This window comes from Somniosus microcephalus, chromosome 8 (assembly GCF_052327205.1).
Source record: "Somniosus microcephalus isolate GS21.2 chromosome 8, FLI_Smic_1.0, whole genome shotgun sequence".
Lineage (NCBI taxonomy): Eukaryota > Metazoa > Chordata > Chondrichthyes > Squaliformes > Somniosidae > Somniosus > Somniosus microcephalus.
In genome coordinates this window covers 190172592-190193138 of record NC_140994.1, presented here as the reverse complement: position 1 = coordinate 190193138, position 20547 = coordinate 190172592, and the positions used below count along the sequence as shown (strand labels likewise).

The 20547-nt window shown below is 42.9% G+C and overlaps 1 protein-coding gene across 3 annotated transcripts in view; it reads left to right on the top strand.

Annotated features, from left to right (window-relative positions):
• Nucleotides 1–20547, top strand: part of LOC147113976 (uncharacterized) — a 288093-nt gene that overhangs the window by 230839 nt on the left and 36707 nt on the right. For 2 of the 3 annotated variants that reach the window (XM_085995438.1, XM_085995439.1), the window contains 5 exons: nt 374–530; nt 3296–3501; nt 5147–5259; nt 16607–16876; nt 19439–19555. In XM_085995438.1, coding sequence (XP_085851564.1) covers nt 374–530; nt 3296–3501; nt 5147–5259; nt 16607–16876; nt 19439–19555 — 863 coding nt within the window. Of the gene's footprint in view, nt 1–373; nt 531–3295; nt 3502–5146; nt 5260–16606; nt 16877–19438; nt 19556–20547 lie in introns of those variants that run through there. The other variant, XM_085995440.1, reaches the window with a different exon arrangement.

Genomic DNA, 20547 nt, shown 5'->3' with positions numbered 1-20547 from the left:
ATTAGATTTATTGTTAACTATCTTGTATTTGTGAACCCTAGCTTTGGACTCCCACACCTGGTCTTATACTCCGTCCTGTTACACCAAAGATCAGTGTTGGGGCTTTTCTCTGCGATGCCTCCAAGCCTTGCTGTCTTGTGTGGAACCAAAACTAGCTATACATTTGTTTATTTTACATCTATATATATATATGCATTCAAAATAGCTAGAATCAAACTCAAGCTGGCTGGATGGATTTTTTTACAGTTAAAGTTTCTATTGCAAAGAACAGGTTCTCCCATTTATCAGTATTTGTACTTTGCTTTCACTATTTGTTTTCCTTCTTAGCCTGCCCTGATACCTAAACTGTAACTGTATCCATTTGTATTGTCAGGCGGCAGCTTACTATGCTGTGAATCATGTCCTGCTGCCTTTCACCGTGAGTGCCTGAACATTGAGATGCCTAAAGGGAAATGGTACTGTAATGACTGTAAGGCTGGCAAAAAGCCACACTATAAGGACATCATCTGGGTTAAACTCGGTCGATACAGGTCAGTCTGGAAAGAATATTGATTTTAAAAAATATGCTAACAGTGGTGGGGTATGCAATAATTTGAATTGCACGTGTCTCAATAGGGGTACAACCCGGTTCAGTTCAATTCCACTTAAGAAAATACAAAAAGCAAGAAACTAGAAAAGGTTATCGAGCCCATTTCTTCCTAAAATTCATGTACAATCTATTCTGAGACTTATCTCGTGTGGAAGGCTTCTCCCTGGCGCACAAAAGTAAATCAAGCGAAACTCCAGAATACCTTACATCCTGCATTGTATATCCTAAACCAGTTTTCGTTTTTGATATTTCCATGGTGCCTTCAGCTCAAGAACCATGATGTTAAACACACTTTGATCACCTCTGTCTTGTAAATCTTTAACCTTGTAACCCTTAATCCCAGTCCTAATCAGATCTCTGTTTACTTTTTTAAAGAAAGATGTTGATGACACACTGGTAGCTGCACTATTTAGAATTCAATTCTACATACCCACAACTTTGTGGAAGAGAAAAATTTATTAAATTTCAAGTCTTACTTGAAACATTTTAATTTTAGACTCATTGGGGGAGAAATTCAGTAAGTTGAAAAAATTAGCACTAGGCGCTAATGTTGTTCAACTTTTAAAAAATTCGGGGTTTGCGTTCCAGGAAGGAAGTGGAGCACTCCACTTCCTTCCTGGATCGCAGCAGGTGGGGCAGTAGGTGTGCAGTGCTGCACAATGGGCCACTGCAGAGCTGCCGCATTGGAAGGCTCCTTCCCTCCCTTAAAGGGAAGGTCCATCGCTGCAGGGCAACCTTACCTGGTCCCCGACGGCAACCGCGATCTGGCCCGATGCACTGCAGCAGAGTGCAGAGCTGATCAATCGCTGGCGAAGACAAATGGAAAAAAAAAACAGAAAGAACATTTGACAATTTTTATTTACTTACCTCAGCCACCTTGCCTTTAAGTATATCACCCCTAAAGCGCCCGGCCTCCCGATGAATGCCTCCTGCAGCTGCCGGTGTTTTCGCCCAGCGATGCTGCAGAGGGCAGAACCGAAGTTCAGGTCCGAGCCGATGCGCACGGTGATGACATCACGATCTCCGGGCGAAGGAGATCGGGGTGCAACGCCATACCGCCACCGCAAACCTCCCGCTGAATATAGTGGGAGTCGATAAGTACTTAGCGTCCCCCGGAAGCGCTAACTAGAGGCGCTAAGGTGCCCTATTTCTCCCCCATTGACTTTAGTTCTGTGTTCACAGTCCAGTTTAAATAACCTGAGTCTACCTACATTATCCATTCCTCTCAGCATTTCAAATTATGCCTCCTCAACCTTTATTTTAGTGAAAACAAATTGAGTACTATAGTCTTGGATTTTCATGTTGTACTGCCCAACATACTTGGGCAGGGATGGGAAATTTCTGCAGGCATTTTCTGCCATCAGTCCCTGCAATCAGGGAAGCGCCAAAGACTAAAATGGACGGGTACATTCAAATAGTGTGGTAACGTTCCATTTAGCATCATTACTGCCTCAATTGCACCCACTCATGTTCTCATCCAATTATGTTCTTGTCCATTTAGACAGCTATCCAATTTTCAGCACCAGAGGCAAAGCAGTAGTGGATTTAAAAAAACATAGGAAGTACTTTGTACCTTTTGATTTACAGAAAGCTAATTTCTCAGACAATGTTCATAATTTCTTTTGCTGTTGACAACTATTTTATCATCTACCCTTGTACCAATATTGCGGGGTTGCCAGTTTCCCTTCCCACACTATTGCACAGAGGTCATAATGGGTTTCCCATTGGGAATTTCCCAGTAACTATGTTTTATGAAGGAAGAAGACGAGGAACCGGTGTTCTTGCCAAGGTGGTCGGGGGTGCACCACACCCATCTGCCAGTACACCCATGTTAGAGTAGGCATACCAAGGTGCTCCTACCTCCAGTTGTCTTAAAAACGGTGCTTGCAGAGTTTGTGCTTTACAAAGGTAACCATCAGTGAGTTATTCTACATACTGCAACCTGACCTATTGCCCACTTTTACCATAGGCAATCTACTGCCAGTGTCCTGATATCGATGACATTAGCCAATCACTTGTTCACAGATACATAAAGTTAATCATGGGGTTTGATGGTAAGCTGTTGAAGCACTTTTTAACACAGCAAGGTAGAGGTCATTCATTGTAAGTGGTAAACATGCTTAGTAAAGTGCACCCTTGGAAGATGATGTTGGTCTGGTAAAGTCATTATGCTTTTTGCAGCAATGAGGGGCCATGTGTCAAATGGTAGAATTGGCAGGACCTGCCCTGACCACCTCCATCCATTTATCTGCCAGGGCTCTCTTGAGGCACTGTTTTAGTCAGTTCCAAAGACAGCCTCCCTCTTGAGCCTAACCCCATGAAGCAGTGCTTTGGGATTCTTTCTTAATACCACACAAGCAGAAATGAAGTGCATTAACTAATACAGTTTAATTCACACCAGTATTATACTTGCCAATAGACGCTCCAGTTTCCACAAGTTACTAGCAGTGTAGGCCTCCTTTCATCATTATCTTGCTATGGCAATGAACCTAATATTAGGAGAATGCTAAGATATATTGTGACATTTAGATACACCACACTATCGCACCTCATTTGTGCACTAAAACTCCACATTTGGGGTAACAGCTATAATTCACGTTCTTAGGGGACTGAGTTCATGCTGCCAGAACAGTTTTTGGTCATCAGGCATGAACCTTAAATCTTCTCAGAATTCCAATGCATTTTATGCTTTTTTTTTCTTGTCAGGTGGTGGCCTGCTGAAGTCTGTCATCCCAAAAATGTTCCTACAAATATTCAAAAAATGAAACATGAAATTGGCGAGTTCCCTGTCCGTTTCTTTGGCTCCAATGACTACTTCTGGACTTATCAGGCACGAGTGTTCTCATACATGGAAGGGGACAAAGGGAGTAAAGACAAAAAATGCAAGGGCCTTAACACCATCTTTAAAAAAGGTAATGCCGTTAAAAGCAGGGTGGCATAGTGGTTAGCACTGTTGCCTCACAGCGCCAGGGACCCGGGTTCAAATCCGGCCTCGGGTGACTGTCTGTGTGGAGTTTGCACATTCTCCCCGTGTTTGCGTGGGTTTCCTCCGGGTGCTCCGGTTTCCTCCCACAGTCCAAAGATGTGCGGGTTAGGTTGATTGGCCATGATAAAAATTGGCCCTTAGTGTTAGGGGGGATTAAATACGTGGGGTTACGGGGATGGGGCTTGGGTGGGATGGCTGTCGGTGTAGGGACCGGGTGCTAGGGTTTGGATGATCAGCCATGATCTCGTTGAATGGCGGAGCAGGCTCGAAGGGCCGAATGGCCTACTCCTGCTCCTATCTTCTATGTTTCTATTTGGGAATGTATAACTAAGGCAAATTATATTAACATTGAGGATTATAAAACTTCCCTAATCTGGGCACCCAGTTCAGCATCAAGCAATGGGGAAGGTGCTCTTTAGGGTTTGTTAGAGGTTATCATCAATGATTTGGGTTTTGGAAATCAGCAGAAATAGTTACTCATTCCAGTGGGCAGTAGGAACACTTTCTCAATGCTTACAGCCTAACCATATAAGCATGGGATAGTGTAATTTTGAAGCTTCCCACTCTTCTCCAAGATAGTTTAATTTTGTCTTTATTGTCATTCCCACCTCGCCTCTCTTAGGTGAATAATTATTTCACTGTGTTGCTAAAACAGGATTTCACCTGTGTTTAGAAAAGCAGGGACATCAGTAAATACAGATAGTTTTTGTTTTTTAGGGAACTCAAACACTTAACTTGCCTATAAGAAATATGGCTTTACAAAATGGCTATTGGATTATATTATCCATTATTATCAATGGGCAAAAAGAAATCTTTTGGAAAAGTCAAAGATCGGTCTGTACTTTACAGTTATTTTTCTTAAGATAAACTTAATATTTTGAATGTTAGCTTTCAAAATTACCGTAAAGCTGCCACATGAGCAATAATTTGACTTATTTAGACCCTCTTAAAGACAACTTGCTGTTTGGCAAACCCCTTCTCAATGCTGGTATTAAAAATAAAATGAAAATTTCCACCCCCAATCTCTGTATTTAGGCAGGGAACACTACAGGTTGGGTCTTTATTCTTTGAATGAGGAACATCCTCTGCATATCACAGACACTCCCAACTATGTCAGTCATTTTTGTGCATAGTTAGCATTGTTGTAGAGAAAGTATATTTTTTTGCCACATTGACTGTATGGTATGTGCTGCTTTACTTTTGGGAAAAGAGCTGACATGTCCAAGATAGATGTGCCTTTTCTGTGAAATAGGAGACGAGAGGATCAACATCCCCCCCCCCCCCACCCCATGTTGTGACATCAGCATTGAAGTGCATAAAAAGGTTTTTAAAAGATTTCTGTAGTAAACAAGAATCTTCCTTATTTTGATGTTATTAACTGCCTTAATATTCAGCATGAAAAATAATTGCTTTTTAAAATTTTAAAGATGGTCTTCAATTCTGCTCAGGTTCAAATATTGGGAGTAATGCATATAAGTTGTTTAAGGATGATGAGAGAAGGTTATAAACTTCACTGATGTTATTGTAACTGCACCAGTACGTCTGGTTTTTCACACTGGCTGTCTCTACAGCACTACAGGAAGCTGCAGAAAGGTTTGAGGAGCTGAAAACCCAAAAAGAGACGAGACAGGCACAGGAGGACAAACGGAATGAAAAAAAACCACCACCATACAAACATATCAAGGTATAGATTGTCAGCTAGTCGCAGAATATACCGACCCGAGTGTACCATGTTGCATCAAACGCATACAGCATGCAATACGTACAAGATGGTGAGCAGTACATTGTTGGTATATACCGTAGAATACTGCAGTACATTTACCATATACAGACTGGAGAGCAATTCACTGTATCTGGCACATATAAGCCCCAATTTTAACATGGGGCAAGCGTCGAGTCTGGGGACAAGCCTCGAGCTCATCGGCATGAGTCCTGGGCCATTTTAACTCCCAGGCCTCATTTTTAAAAACCTGACTTCCGCCTGACCTCTGAGTCAGTGATGTGAGGCTGGGTGAACTGGCAGGAGACCACATCCAGGGGCTATTCCTGCGGTTACGGACTCCGGCAGTCGGGTAAGTGGATCGGGGGGGCCAACAGGGATGGTAGTCTGGGAGGGATGGGGGCAGCCCAAGACAGGGTAAGATTTGACAAGGAAACTTTAAAAATTTTAATTAACTGATCTTCTGGGCGTGCTGCCTCGTAGCGCCAGGTTACCTTTGTGAGGTTTGCACCACGTGCCGACCTCGCAACACAGTTAAAATAACGTCAGGATCTGTTTGACGTCATCAGACCCCAACCTTTGAATCTCAATGACACCCTCGCCTGTCTGGGACAAGGGTCTGAAACACACCTGTTAAAATGGCACAGGGTGCATATGCACCATGGATCTGGTGACTGCCAATATTTTAACCCCGCATGCCTATTCTCATCAATCACAGGGGATTAAAATCGGGGTTATAAACTGCAGATTGCCACTGGAGAACACTGGGTTCCATCCACCACATACAATCTAGAGAGCACTGTTGTGTTCCACAGTTGTGCAGTTGGTTCCTTTACGATTATAGTGACTTACTGTTCAGACGTCTTAAACTACATTCCCCTGTGTGTGAAGTTTAGGGTAGTAAATATCCTCATTTGTTTATGCTCCACATACAAATAGGATATTGCTAACATCTAACAAGGGACATCACCTGGGATCTGTCTCATTAGAAAAGTCCTGCTATGAGCATCCTCCACGTGATACTCCCTTAGGGTCCTACTCCCTGTTCTTTCTGAGCTGGATTCTGAGCTTCGGACACTGCGACACATTAGGGAGGGGGAGCGTTACCTGGACACAAAGTTCCAGGAGGCAGTCATGCCCACTAGAGTACTTACTTCCAATTTGGCCCATGGTCAGGGACAGGAGGGTGTGACTACAAGTGAGGCAGGTATAGTGTATTGGGATCCAGGAGGCAGTGATGGAGGAGCCTCAGCCCTTGGCCTTATCCAACAGGTACAAGATTCTTGCTCCCTGTGTGGACGAGGGCAGTGACTGCAGGGAGGATGAGCAATCTGACCACAACACCATGGTACAGGGAGTCATTCAAGTGGGGGGAGTGAAAAGAAATGTTGTAGTGATAGGGGACAGTACAGTTAGGGGGATAGATATTGTTCTCTGCAGCCGAGAGCGTGAGTCCCGAAGGCTGTGTTGCCTGCCCGGTGCCAGGGTTAAGGACATCTCCTCTGGGCTGGAGAGGAACTTGGAGCGGGAGGGGAAAGATCCAGTTGTCATGGCCCACGTAGCTACCAATGAGATAGGTAGGACAAAGAAAGAGGTTCTGCTGAGGGAGTATGAGCAGTTAGGGGCTAAATTAAAAAGCAGAACCACAAAGGTAATAATCTCTGGATTACTACCTGAGCCACGAATGAGATTGCATAGGGTAAATAAGATCAAAGAAATGAACGAGTGGCTCAAAGACTGGTGTGGGAGAAATGGGTTTTGATTTGTTGGGCACTGGCACCAGAACTAGGATAAGAGGGAGCTGCTCTGTTTGGACAGGCTTCACTTGAACCATGCTGGAGCTAGAGTCCTGGCGAATCGAATAACTAGGGCTGTAGAGAGGGCTTTAAACTAAATAGTGGGGGGGAGGGTCCAGGTGAGCAGGAATTTTAAAAAAATGAGAAATGAGAAAACAATAGAGCAGGATAGAGATGGGGGAAATAATAACCAGACTCTGACAGGAAGGGACAGAATGTTTAAAAATAAGAGTGCAACAGAAAATGGGGCCAGAACAAGGAGAAATGGTAAAAAGACAAAGTTAAAAGCTCTATATCTGAATGCACGTAGCATTCGTAACGAAATAGATGTGTTGACGGCACAAATAGATACAATTGGGTATGATCTGATCGCCATTACAAAAACGTGGTTGCGAGCTGACCAGGGCTGGGGACTGAATATTCCAGGGTATTTGACAATTTGGAAGGATAGACAGAAAGGAAAGGGAGGTGGGGTGGCTTTGTTGGTAAAGGATGGGATCAGTGCAGTGGTGAGAAGTGATACTGGTTTGAGCATAAAGCAAGGCTTTAATCAACTTGTTTCAGAACATGGAGGTCTAGTTGTACTTCACTAGTTCCTTGTCTTACAAAATGTCCCTGGAAAGCTGGGCTCACGCCCGAGTATTTATACTCCTTGGACAGCGCTACCAGCTGGCCGTCCAGCGTTATTTCATGAGTAATTTCTTGATGAATGATGAGATTTATAACATTCTTCCTGCCTAAAAGATTTGGAAGTCCGACGACTTCCTCTTAACGGATTAGGCGGACCACGAATAGCTGCGGTCTTTTAGATTTTTGTTTATGGCTAGAAGGCACGTCTCCCGGGACCGTGTCTTGGTCCCTGGGCCGCTTGATCCGTACCGGTGGATCGACAGGGCCCGTGTTGCTCTGATCGACCCGAGGGAGGCTGGGGAGATCGTGACTCCGGGTGCGGGACCAATAGGCGCAGAACTGGCTTCATCCTGTTGGATAGCCGAGGATTGACCGGCGTCCTGGCCTCGGGTGGCCATCCCACGGGGAGCGCTCTGCTTCCCGAGTGGATCCAGTGGGGCAGCTGGCAGATCTCTCTATGTCCCCGGTAGGGCGTCATCTTCGGGGGAGCGCAGAGTGTTGGCATCATCCCCGTGGGTCTCTATCGGTTGGGTCCGTGGAACCGGCCGGACAGGGAGCGAAACGGTAGACTCCCGGCCATCAGGGTATCACACGTGCGCGTATGTGGGCTTGACGTCCGTGAGTTCTACCTCGTCGACGAGAGAATCGGTTTTAGATGATCGGACGAATCTTTGGAGCAGCACGGTGCCGGGAGCTGCCAACCATGACGGTAGAGACGTCCTATGGGTGGAGCGACGCTGGAAGCTGAAGAATCGCTCGTGAGGTGTGACATTGGTAGACGTAGAAAGGAGAGACCTAATGGAATGCAACACGTCAAGGAGCATAGTTTCCCACTGCTGGTCTGGTAGGTTGCGTGACCTCAGCGCAAGATGAACGGCGTTCCAAATGATATTGTTGTATCTCTCAACCTGTCCGTTACCGATGGGATGGTACGGTGTCGTTTTACTTGTGGCGATTCCCCGTTGGGAGAGAGAACTTTTGAGTTCGCTTGACATGAAGGAGGGACCCCAATCAGAGTGGATGAAATTGGCCATACCGCAAAGGGAAAAGACTTGATCAAGGCATTTGATCACTGTGGAAGTAAGCATATTGGGACAGGGGAAAGCGTGAATATTCGTCCACCATAGTCAGTAAGTAGGTGTTTCGCGTTGAGGAAAGCAATGGCCCTTCAAAGTCAATGCTGAGTCGCTGCATAGCGTGTATGAGCGAGCCATCCGATGGACGGAAGAATTGCAGTTTTAATTCCGCACAAATTCTAAAGGAGGAGCACGTTCTTTTCACATCTTGCATAGAAAATGGGAGATTTTTAGATCACACAAAGTGCAACATACGGGTAACGCCAGGATGGTATAAGTCAGTATGAAGATCCACCAGAGTCGAAGTTGACATAGAAGAGCAGAATGCCCACGTGAGGGTATCCAGGGCCACATTCTCTTTGCCGGGTCGATAATGTATGGTGTATCCAAAGGCAGCCAATTCCATCCTCCAGAGTTGTATTTTGTTATTCTTGACCTTTGTGTGTTTCCGGTTATCCAGCATAAAGGCCACGGAGCGCTGATCGGTTATAAGTGTGAAATGGCGATGAGCGAGAAAATGACTCCATTTACGTACCGCTTCGATGATGGCCATAGCCTCCTTCTTGACAGGAGGATAATGGAGCTCGCTACCCTGCAAAGTCCTGGACAGAAATGCAATGGGTCGACCACCTTGATTCAAGGTAGCAGAGATCGCCACATCCGATGCATCGCACTCGACCACGAAAGGAAGATTTTCATCAATGGAACGAAGCGTGGCTTATTCCAGTTGTCGCTTGAGGAGGTTGAAAGCTGAAATAGCCGTTGCCTCCAATGGAAATGACTTTGCGTGAAGCAGGGGCTGGATCTTGTCATAGAAACATAGAAACAGAAGATAGGAGCAGGAGTAGGCCATTCGGCTCCTCAAACCTGCTCCGCCATTCAAAGCGATCATGGCTGATCATCCAAGTTCAGTACCCGGTCCCTGCTTTCTCCCCATACCCCTTGATCCCTTTAGCCTTGTCGGAGAAGTTGGGTATCCATTTTGCATAATAGGCGAACATGCCAAGTGCCCGACGAAGAGTGCCGAGATTCATAGGGGGAGGGAGCTCCTGAAGCAGACGAAGTCGCTCCAGATCCGCTTGGATGACACCGTTGCCCACCCAGTAGCCAAGGATGTTGACTGATGGTACTGATTTCACAGATTCGGACTCATTTAAGGTTAAGTTGCGACGATGGAGAACGTCAAAAAATTTCTGGAGGTTGGCATCATGCTCCTTCTGGCCATGACCAGCAACGGTGATATTATCCAGATATGGAAAAGTGTCCGTTAAGTTCTCCTGTTTGACTGGGCTATCCATTGCCCGTTGAAAGAAGGCCACCCCATTGGTGACCCCAAATGGAAGGCGACAAAACTGGTAAAGCCGACCATTGGCCTCAAAGGCCGTATACTTCTTGTCAGAGTCCTTTAACGGTACTTGATGATATGCGCTCTTTAAATCAAAAGTTGAAAATACCTTGTAGTTGGCAAGGTTATTGACCATGTCATCGATGCGTGGTTGTGGGTAGGCATCCAGGTCGGTATACTGGTTAATAGTTTGCGAGTAATCGATGCAAAGACGTTTCTTGTGTTGCTTGAGGATTTTTAACAATGACGACTTGAGCCTGCCAGGAAGATGAACATGGCTCAATGATACTGTCAGCTAGAAGGTGAGAGATTTCTACCTCGATAAAGGATCGATCATCTTGGCTGAAACGTCGTGATTTAGTGACTATGGGCTTACATCGGGGGGAAAGATTGGCAAACAAGGACGGCTCGTCGAGCGAAGCCGCCGAAAGCGCACAAAACGTTACTTTGGAAATAGTAAGCTCCGGCTTTGACCCTCCAAACTCAAAAGTGAGTCTTTTGTGTCGTTTCTGGAAATCCTGTCCCAGGAGCACATCACTGCATAGGTTCTTGAGCACCCCGAGCCGGGTGGAGAAATAAGTGCGGCCATTGAGAATAAGGTTGACAAGACAAAAGCCGGAAGAATTGGTGGTCAGTGTCGCCAGAGCCATTGAAATTTCCCTGTCCGAGGGGTAAATACGCAGTTTTAACTTATTGACAGCCCGCTCACTAATGAAGCTCTCGGAGCTGCATGAGTCGATTAGTGCACTCAAAATGTGTCCATTTACCGAAACCTTCGTGGCTGCATGGGACAGACTTTGGGGGAAAAACAGCTGTGATGGGAGGAGGGGCAGTTTTACCCTTGACAGCTGGAACCTTAGTAGTGGTTCTTGGGGGAGGAGCAGTTTTATAGATTGCAGCTGCAAAACTAACAGGAGCTCTCGACCGGTATACCTTAGAAAAGTGGCCTTTCTTACTAACAGCGGCTCTTGACTGGCATACCTTAGAAAAGTGACCTTTCTTGCTGCAATGATTGCAAGTTGTGTTATGAGCAGGACAGAATTTCCTGTAATGGAACGCACCTCCACAGAAGAAACACTTCCTTCCAGATTGCCAAGATGCCGCTAGGGCGGGGTCGTCATCAGTGAAGGCTTCTAGGGTAGGGTTGTCATCCGCTAAGCTAGAGTCATCATCGGTGAGGGCTTCCGTCCGAGACCTATCAAAGGAGTCGTTAAAAGTGATAGCAGCCCGTGCACGAGGTAAAAGATAGGTATCTGCATTCCTCTTTGCTATGTCCAGGAACACGCCTGGTCATAGGCAGCCTGTAACTCGAGGGTTTTATTCTCCAACAGACGCTGGCGTATGAAGGGAGACGTAATTCCATTAATAAAGGAATCGTGAATTAGCTCCTTCTGGTACTGCTCGGCTGTGACAGCTTTAAGGTTATAATCATTGCTGAGCCTGCAAAGTTTCTGAAGGAATTCGTCAAGTGATTCCCCGGGTTGTTGTCGAGCAAAAATTTTGTTTGGGGTCTTAACATACAGTTGCTGTAATATTAGGATAGCGGAGTCATAGTCTACACAGTCTTCGATATAGTCAAACACATGAGGAGATACATAATTGGCAAGTATCTCTAATTTATCAGGAACATTCTCACCACACACCCTGAGGAAGTTGCTGAAGGTACGACACCAGTGTTTCCATACCTTAGCAGTTGTAGGTGAATTTGGGTCCAGGTCAAGACTGGCGGGTATGAGTAGTTTGTCCATGATGGATGGATTTCTACGCCGGAGTTCCCTTCTGCAGTTGAAGTCGTAGCTGGCTGTTCCCGAAATCACTGAGCATGGAGTCGATATCAAGTTGATTAAATTGACGTAATAAAACTCACTACGCACTTGGTTTGAGCATAAAGCAAGGCTTTAATCAACATGTTTCAGAACATGGAGGTCTAGTTGTACTTCACTAGTTCCTTGTCTTACAGAAACAAGCTGGGCCCACGCCCGAGTATTTATACTCCTTGGACGGCGCCACCAGCTGGCCGTCCAGCGTTATTTCATGAGTAGTTTCTTGATGAATGATGAGATTTATAACACAGAGTATAAATCAACAAATAATGGAGGCCTGTAAAAAAAGGTACGGTAATAATCAAGAAAATTCTCCTGAACACACTCCATATTGGTTGAACAAATCAAATTGGCCATGGTAGCCTTGGGGAGGAGTTCATAGAGTGTATCCGGGATGGTTTCCTAGAACAGTATGTAATGGAACCAACCAGGGAGCAGGCTATCTTGGATCTGGTACTGTGCAATGAGACAGAATTAATAAATGATCTCATAGTAAAGGATCCTCTCGGAAAGTGATCATAACATGGTTGAATTTCAAATTCAGTTGGAGGGTGAGAAAGTTGTATCTCAAACCTGATCTTAAACAAAGGCAATTACAATGGTATGAGGGCAGAACTGGCTAAAGTGGACTGGAAAAATAAATTAAAAGGTAAGACAGTTGAAATGCAGTGGCGGACATTTAAGGAGATATTTTATAACTCTCAACAAAAATATATTCCAGTGAGAAAGAAAGATTTTAAGAGAAGGGAGCACTATCCATGGCTAACTAAGGAAGAATAGGATGGTGTCAAATTGAAAACTAAGGCATTCAATGTTGCCAAGATTGGTGAGAGGCCAGAGGATTGGGAAATTTTTAAAACCCAGCAAAGGGTGACTAAAAAAATAATAGAGAGAAGATGAATTATGAGAGTAAACTGGCAAGAAATATTAAAACAGAAAGTAAGAGCTTCTACAGGTATATAGAAAGGAAGAGGGTAGCTAAAGTAAACGTTGGTCCCTTAGAGGATGAAAATGGGGTATTAATAATGGGGAACGGGGAAATGGCAGAGACTCTGAACAAATATTTTGTATCAGTCTTCACGGTAGAAGACACTAACAACATCCCAATAATGGACAATCAAGGAGCCACAGGGAGGGAGAACTAAGGACGATCACTATCACTAAGGAAAAAGTACTTTGTAAAATAATGGGACTAAAAGACGACAAGTCCCCATGACCAGATGGCCTGCATCCCAGGGTCTTAAAAGAAGTGGCTGCAGAGATAGTGGATGCATTGGTTGCAATATACCAAAATTCCCTGGACTGGAGAGGTCCCAGCGGATTGGAAAACCGCAAATGTAACACCCCTATTTAAGAAAGGAGGGAGACAGAAAGCAGGAAACTATAGACCAGTTAGCCTAACATCTGTCGTTGGAAAAATGCTGGAGTCCTTCATTAAGGAAGCAGTAGCAGGGCATTTGGAAAATCATAATGCAGTCAAGCAGAGTCAGTATGGTTTTATGAAAGGGAAATCATGTTTAACAAATTTGCTGGAGTTCTTTGAGGATGTAACGAGCAGGGTAGATAAGGGTGAGCCAGTGGATGTGGTATACTTGAATTTCCAGAAGGCAGTCGATAAGGTGCCACATAAAAGGTTACTGCATAAGATAAGAGCTCACGGAGTTGGGGGTAATATATTAGCATAGATAGAGAATTGGCTAACTAACAGAAAGCAGAGAGTCAGGATAAATGGGTCATTTTCCGGTTGGCAAATGGTAACTAGTGGGGTGCCACAGGGATCGGTGCTGGGGCCTCGACTATTTACAATCTACATTAATGACTTGGATGAAGGGACCGAGTATAATGTAGCCAAGTTTGCGGATGATACAAAGATGGGTGGGAAAGCAAATTGTGCAGAGGAATCAAAGAATCTGCAAAGGGATATAGACAGGCTAAGTGAGTGGGCAAACATTTGGCAGATGGAGTATAATGTGGGAAAGTGCGAGGTTATCCACTTTGGCAGGAAAAATAAAAAAGCAAATTATTATTTAAATGGAGAGAGATTACAAAATGCTACAGTTCAGAGGGACCTGGGGGTCCTTGTGCATGAAACACAAAAAGTTAGCATGCAGGTGCAGCAAGTAATCAAAAAGGCAAATAGAATGTTGGCCTTTATTGCAAGGGGGTTGGAGTATAAAAGCAGGGAAGTCCTGCTACAACTGTACAGGGTATTGGTGAGACCACACCTTGAGTACTGCGTACAGTTTGGGGCTCCTTATTTACTTGCATTGGAGGCGGTTCAGAGACGATTCACATGGTTGATTCCAGAGATGAGGGGGTTGACTTATGAAGAAAGGTTGAGCCTATACTCATTGGAATTTAGAAGAATGAGAGGTGATCTTATTGAAACATATAAGATGCTGAGGGGGCTCGACAAGGTAGATGCAGAGAGGATGTTTCCTCTCGTGGGGAAATCTAGAACTCGGGGGCATAGTTTCAGTACAAAGGGCTGCCCTTTTAGAACTGAGATGAAGAGGACTTTCTTCTCTGAGGGTCGTAAATCTGTGGAATTCTCTGCCCCAGAGAGCTGTGGAGACTGGGTCATTAAATACATTTAAGGTGGAGATAGACAGATTTTTACAAGATAAGGGATTGAAGGGTTATTGGAACGAGCAGGGAAGTGACTTTGAGCCCAGGATCAGCCATGATCTTATTGAATGGCGGAGCAGACTTGAGGGGCCAAGTGGCCTATTCCTGCTCCTATTTCTTATGTTCTTTCCTATATCGTTGGTTCAGACATGAACCATGACGACTGGTTCTTCCCTCTCCCAATTCCTTTCATGTACTTCGAAATATCTTTTACCCTGGCACCGTGTAGGCAATGCATCTTGCCAGACTCTCAATTGCGACTGCAGAGGATACCTCCTGCTCCACAGTGCCTTGGTTAGCATTCTGTCCATCCTCATTGCAACCTTCCTCCTTACCTCCACAGGTAGTGAGTACATTGTACCTGTTGGACAGGACCAGTTTCTGCAGTTTGTTTATTAAGTTCTGTTCTCCTGCTGCAGCTCTCTAGTTATTGTTGGATTTTCAAATAGCTTGGCTCGGGCAAAACAATTTCATTAACAAGCAGGTTATATATTTCATGTGAAATTCCTTGCCTAAAGAATACCGCTAAAGTCACTAATCTGATTCTAGGCATAGCATTAGAAGGGTGAGCTGTGCTAGTACTCTGGACACTGTTTAATTACAAAAGTCTCTACTATCTGGCTGCAAAAGCTGTGAGATCTCTGGACGTTTGGTCTGGTGTATGTGTAAATACTGTCTCTTTCTCTCCAGTATATGCTAATCTTAATCATGTTTCCTATGTTTCTATGTGTTTATGAAATTGTATGTTAATACTAACGTTGATTTTAGCCTTTAAATGCATGATGGTACTCCATCACCCAAGGTGACTGCGAAACATAGGTTGAGCATATTTGAAGTCTAGTACAAAATTTACTGTAGTTGGGGTAATTAGCCTTTGATTGCAAGGCTATGAAAAAATACAACTTCCCAGATCATTTCACTCATGGGAATTGCAGTGAAATAATGCTTAACACTCATATCTATATTTTGCTAAAAGTTGTGAACAGAGGAAAATGTACCACAATGTCTCTCTGCTTCTCCAGCTAAGAGATGAGGGTATAGTTCCATTTGAGGCCTTTGTAAACGAAAAAGCATTTTTGGCTAAGATTTATCGTGCTATTGGCTTCTTTAATTCTGTCATAGTGCATAAAGGGTTAAGAACGGGCTTCATTCACAGGAAAGCAATGTTTCATTTTTGATACAAATGTTACAGTATGAGTTGGCTAGTCTGAGGGAGGGGTCAAGCCATTCTATTTGAATATAAACATCTGTGATATTTCTCCAAGTATGTATTCGGTTGGCAGCTTTTTGGGACTTAATAGAGTTATTTAAATTTGTTTGCTCTTGGTCACTTTTTGAAGCCTGTCTTGCTCCAATGTTTAAAGAGAGATAGGCTAGACAGTTTCTGAAGATGGTGACAGAACGAGAACTGCTGCATAAGAATATTACTTGCATCATAGTTTAGTGCAGCAGTCACAAACTCTAATTTGCTACTACTCAGAAGCTAGCTAAGCTTATGAATTACTGTAAAAATATATTGTTACAAATTATTTTTTTAACTGTTTAGTAACTACATTTTGTAGTTAAAGCCTAAGTCAAAGTCTGGTATAATGTTACTCTCCCAACATCTGAAGGCTCGGTGCATCACATGATTATAACCAGTCCTAGGGCTCACCTACAAAAGTAATCTGAAATATAGACTGAATAAGATGTTTTTAAACCCCAAGAATGTAACCGCCTAATACAGTAAGCAAGGGGATAATCACCTAACCAAAACAAAGGCGTCACAGCATGTGTTTCTTGACTGGCGAATGTTCCCAGCTGATTTTTTTTCTTTTTGGCGGAATAACATTAATGTCCTATTTCTACATGTAGGTTGGACTTCTTGCAAAGAATCAGCATCATACTTATGTTACATATGCTACTGTTCTACAGTTTAATTAACAAATGTATTTTTATTTTTAATATGGATTGTAGAGAGATACTTAAATAATGACTAAGTGTTGAGGTTTAACTACCTGTTTTTCTGTCAAGGTAAACAAGGCCGTGGGTAAGGCTCAGATCTTCACTGCTGATCTGTCTGAGATTCCACGATGTAATTGTAAGCCAACTGATGAGAATCCCTGTGGGCTAGACTCCGAATGTCTGAACAGGATGTTAATGTATGAGTGTCATCCAGCTGTCTGTCCTGCAGGAGAGAAGTGCCAGAACCAGTGCTTCAACAAACGGCAGTACCCTGAGGTGGAAATCTTAAAAACTTCAGGGCGAGGCTGGGGCTTACTTTCTAAATTTGAAATTAAGAAGGTGAGACGTGTACCCCCATTAGTTTCTAAATATTGAAAGCACAGCGTTGTGCTCTCACTCAGGGAAGAACCTCGTTGTTACTCAAAAGTGGGACAAAGACATTACCAGTGTTTAGTTGATGATCTCCTGAGTTGAAGGTGGAGCACAAGTACACAGCAGTACTTGCTTGCTACTACTGGTTTTTCCAACTCAGACAATGCTCAATCAACATCTAAAGCTGAAATGGATGTTAGACTACAAGATACTCCACAGAACTATTCATTGATTCTTCTATAGCAGTTGTCAGCTAAATAATTAGAAACTGAAAAAGCAGTCTCCACTAAGATTGAAACTAAATATACCACGTAAAAAATTGGACCTTTTTAAACACGTTTTTTAAACATCACCTCGATGAGAAATACTTTTATGTTGAAAGTACTTTTTTCTCCATTTTTATCCATACAGAGCAGATATTCCCAGCCGGGGAACCAGTTGGGGCACGACAGTTGGCTTCAGCACCTGAGGGATATGGAGGGGAAAAATTAGTCCGTGTGCTTGGTCCTGATTACTATCCATTGAACCCGGCTAGAAAGTGCACGTGTGCAGGCATTGTGTGAGAACAGGATCAGGGTCTTCTGCAAAACCCTCTGTAGTTGGACAATTTGTTAATATTAGCTGCTTTTATATTGGTGCTATTTTAATTTGATTCTGGGAGATGAGCATCCACAAGCTGGCTCCTGGCCTTTACTATATGGCTCCCTTATCCCAGCAGCACACTCATAGCCACTTGAAAGCTGGGTCCACAAGCCTGCTGCTGAAATAAGAGACACCAGGAGCTGGATCATGGACATGGGTCTCCTGGAATTTGAATTAAAATATCAGCAATGTAAAAGCAGTTAAGTATTGCTTAGGGTTATACATGAAGAATGATAATTTGGCCAAGATACTGGGGGGCTGCTATCATGTATGGGACAGTACCTTGAAGGTGAAAAGGAAAAATGAGAAGAAATAAAATGTGTTGAATTTGTTGGGAGTTAAGGCATAATGAATATTGAGGAATGCAATTGTCCCTCTTGGATGAGATATTTTGCTTCAATTTAAATAAGAATTCACTGATTGTAATAGCTTCCATTTTAATCTTTGTTGGGGGGGGCTTGTTGAAAGAGAGGATGTTGTTTTGTAATGCAAGAAGCATTGTAAATTAGTTCTAATGATTTTTTTTAGCATTGTACTAAACTGTTTAAATCTCAAAAGTTTCTGTTTTTGGCTGGTAAATTACAGGACCATTGTGATCATGTAAAATAAAATAAAAAATCACAATTGTCACGAACGCTCTCAGGATAACTTCAGAAACAAGTATGCCTTTGCACTATGATTTACTTTATAAGATTGAAGTGTTTGTAAAAATATCTTATGATCATGCCACTAAGATGCAAACAGCTTCTAAATGTAATATATCTGTAACTCATTATTCAGCTGCATTGTAGCAGTGGTGGAGACAAAGGTATTGCAACGGTAATAGGGATTATACATTGCTTCTAAAATCAAAATCATAAAAATCAGTGTGCTTTACATCAAAAATGCCAGCACATGAAAATCTTTAGGAATTGAGGCCAATGTGCAATAGCATTCAATGGTTTTGCAAATGTGACCCATTCTATAAATATGAATTCAAAAGTAGTGAAGTTATGTTAAACTTGTATAGGACCTGGGTCAGGCTGCACATAGAGTATTGTGCACAGTTCTCATCTCCATACTATAAAAAGGGCATAAAAGCACACGAGAAAGTGTAAAGAAGATTTACAAGAACGGTACCAGAACTGAGAGATTACAGCTATTAGGAAAGATTGAACCGGTTGGGGCTTTTTTCTTTGGGAAAAGAGAAGACTTAGAGGAGACCTAATAGAGGTCTTTAAAATTATGAATGAGTTCGACAGGGTAGATGTGGAGAGAATGTTTCCACTTGTGGGAGAATTCAAAACTAGTGGCCATAAATACAAGATAGTTTCCAATAAATCCAAAAAGGAAATGAGGAGAAATTTCTTTACTCAGAGTGGTTAGAATGTGGAACTCACTACCACAGGAAGTGGTTGAGGCAAATAGCTTAGATGCTTTCAAAAAGAAACTAGACAAGTACATGAGAGAAAAAGGTATAGAAAGATATGTTGAAAGGTTGAAATGAGGCAGATGAAATGGGAGGAGACGCGTGTGGAGTATAAACACCAGCATAGACTAGTTGGGCCGAACGGCCTGTTTCTGTGCTGTATATTCTATGTAATATGTGTTATAGAATGAAGTGTAGTCTTATAATTCTTGATGTATTTCTTCTCAATAGTATTAAGATTGAAAGAACAAATTGGGTAATAGAAGTAATCAACTGTGATATTACTTTGATAATTATAGAAATTGTAATAGGCTGAAAACATTCAAAACACTCAATTTGACTTGTATAGTTTCGAACAGTAACAGTTAAAGGGGTGTCGGGAAATAACAGTTTTTTTTTAAAGCCCTCAAGAACAACCTATTTACATTTTGTTATCTGCCATATCCATGTTCACACTACTGAATCCAACTCTATTGCAGGGAGATTTTGTGAATGAGTATGTGGGTGAGGTGATAGATGAGGAGGAGTGTTATGCTCGAATCAAATACGCACAGGAGCATGACATCAGCAACTTCTACATGCTTACTCTTGACAAGGTAAAATGTTCAAACTTACAAAACTGTGAAACTAAGAATAGAATAATCAACAACTCTGGTGTCAAACCTACTCAATCAGACACTGATCAATAACCAGGTGATTGTCAATACTGTACGTCCAGATTTTGAGCAATCAGTAATTGAGAGGCGTGAGAATGGTTAGTGAGTTCACTGTTGACCTTTTGAGATCTGGATTTGAATCCAGCCCAGACTGCTGGGATGAAAATCTCCTCTGTCTGCTGGCTGTAAGTAAGTTACAAGTAAGTTTGGGGACTCTCAATAGAGTTCCTACTGGCATGGGCGCATAGCACAAAATTGCTCCAAATTCACAACTAATTGGTAATCTCAGAGGTGACAGAATAGTACATAACTGTGCTATGTCTGACCTAGGAGTGCTTGATACCATCCTGAGAAAAACTTCCATGTCTCAAATGAAAGGTATTCCATTTCCCCAGCACTAATATCCCTCATTTCATTGAGACCAAAAGTTTCCAAAATAAATGTAGAGCAATGGTCTACCACATCTTCAGAAATGGTCTGGTCTGCCCAGATCAAACGCATGGCACGTTCTGCTCAGGTAGTGAGTGAATGTGATGTGGTGACTTGCCAGCCTTTTTATCTCTTGCTGTCTTTCTCTGCCTCATTTCTGTATATTTTTTCTGCTGTCTTTCTGTATTAGCTATTGGTAAGCACCTGTACTACTGGAAGATTATTTATGCAAGATTGTTTATCAAATGACAAACCATCAAATGATGGTAAACCTATGAAATATCACTTTCAAGTTCTGTGTAAGCCTAAGATGGTGTTGCTCTGAGTAATCATCTTATTTGAACTCCTAGATTGATGTTTATCTGTCTAAGACTTTTATTTGGACCTGAAATAAACTTGGATACAACTGGCTCCACATTACTTTGTTGTTGTAGCTATGCAAATATTAGCACGATTTTGTGATAATATGTATATGCACAGTATACTCTTGATTCAAAGTCTCA